The 1,300-nt window shown below is 55.3% G+C and overlaps 1 protein-coding gene across 1 annotated transcript in view; it reads right to left on the bottom strand.

Annotated features, from left to right (window-relative positions):
* The window catches only part of GXYLT2 (glucoside xylosyltransferase 2), a 97,367-nt gene extending 97,243 nt beyond the window's left edge, over window positions 1–124 (bottom strand). Inside the window, exon 1 of the mRNA XM_073901746.1 lies at window positions 6–124. Within this exon, the coding sequence (XP_073757847.1) occupies window positions 6–124 (119 nt within the window). The remainder of the gene's footprint in view (window positions 1–5) is intronic.
* Between the last annotated feature and the right edge of the window lie 1,176 nt (window positions 125–1,300).

Genomic DNA, 1,300 nt, shown 5'->3' with positions numbered 1-1,300 from the left:
CGGACGCGGGGCGCGCGGGCGGCGCGGGGGGCTCGGCGCGGCCGGCGCGCAAGGACAGCAGCGCGAGCAGCAGCGCGGCCAGCGCGAGCAGGAGCAGCGCCGCCGCCTTGCTGCGGAGCTTCATGGTGCGGCGCGGCGGCGGCGGCCCCGGGGCGGCGCGGCCCCTCTGCGCATCGCGGCTCGCCGGGCGGCGGCGGCGAGGCGAGCGCAACAGCGCGGGCGGCCGCCTCCTCCGCCCGCCCGCCGGGGACTGGGGTACGCGCTGCCGGCGGGCGGGCGACGGAGGAGGAGGAGAAGGAGGAGGAGGGGGCGGGCGGGGAGGAGGCGCGAGCCCGGCTCGAGGAGGAGCGGCCCGCGCCTACCGTACTGTGTGGAGTAGCCGCCCGTCTGCCCACCCGCCAGCCGCCCGGAGCCTGGCGCTTTGGCTTCAGGGAGTGCAGCCTCAAATCCTTTTCCTCATTGATGCATCATCCTTCCATCCACCTGTTCATCCGTTCATTCATGCCCTCCCATACCATTCCGTTTCCTCGGTGACTTCTTCATTCGGTCACTCGTTCACTTACCCTCCTATTCCACCCGCTCTTCAGCTCATTATTCTGTGCATTTTCCCCATCGTTTATTTTTATCCATCTTTCCACAAACGCGTGCATCCGTCTATACATCCAATCAGGCAAGAGCATCTCTGTTCCGTTTTCCCAGTGCAGGGCCTGGCACCTGGTGGATATCTGTTGGACAAAATCACGCCAGATCCACGTAGCCTAAAGAAGTTACAGGATACATTTCAAAGTCTGGGTTTAAACTCTGACTCTGTCCCCTACTGGCTTAGTGATCCTGAGCAAGTTGCACAATTTGAGACTTCGTGTCCTTACATGCAAAATGGAAATGATAATACTGCTCTCCACGGAGGCATTGTTGTGGGCATTAAATTAAAAAAGAAATGCATTCAAAGAAACTAGAACAGTGCCTGGCTCACAATAGGTGTGCAATAAAAGCTCTGTGATAATCAGTACAATAAAACGTAGCTTATCAGAAATACATAAATGCAAAGGTTTTTTTTTCCTTTCTGATGTAGATTTGAGCTAGAGTAACAACTTTACCACCCATTGTAGGAATAGAGTCTTCTGAGACCCTAACAGCTACAATCACCAGATCAAGGTTCTGAATTTTCAAAGTATTCTTTCAGGGCATCTCTAGTCACAAATCTGAAGCATTAGGACACACGCTGTTATTATTCACTATGAACTGACAGTCAGCGTTCTACTAACTAGCTTTTTCAGCATGGCCACAGCACAAAGAAGAC

This window comes from Callorhinus ursinus, unplaced genomic scaffold (assembly GCF_003265705.2).
Source record: "Callorhinus ursinus isolate GAN/ISIS: 27379988/994484 unplaced genomic scaffold, GSC_fseal_2.0 scaffold15, whole genome shotgun sequence".
Lineage (NCBI taxonomy): Eukaryota > Metazoa > Chordata > Mammalia > Carnivora > Otariidae > Callorhinus > Callorhinus ursinus.
The sequence above is the reverse complement of the archived record's forward strand: the minus strand, read 5'-3'. Positions and strand labels throughout refer to the sequence as shown.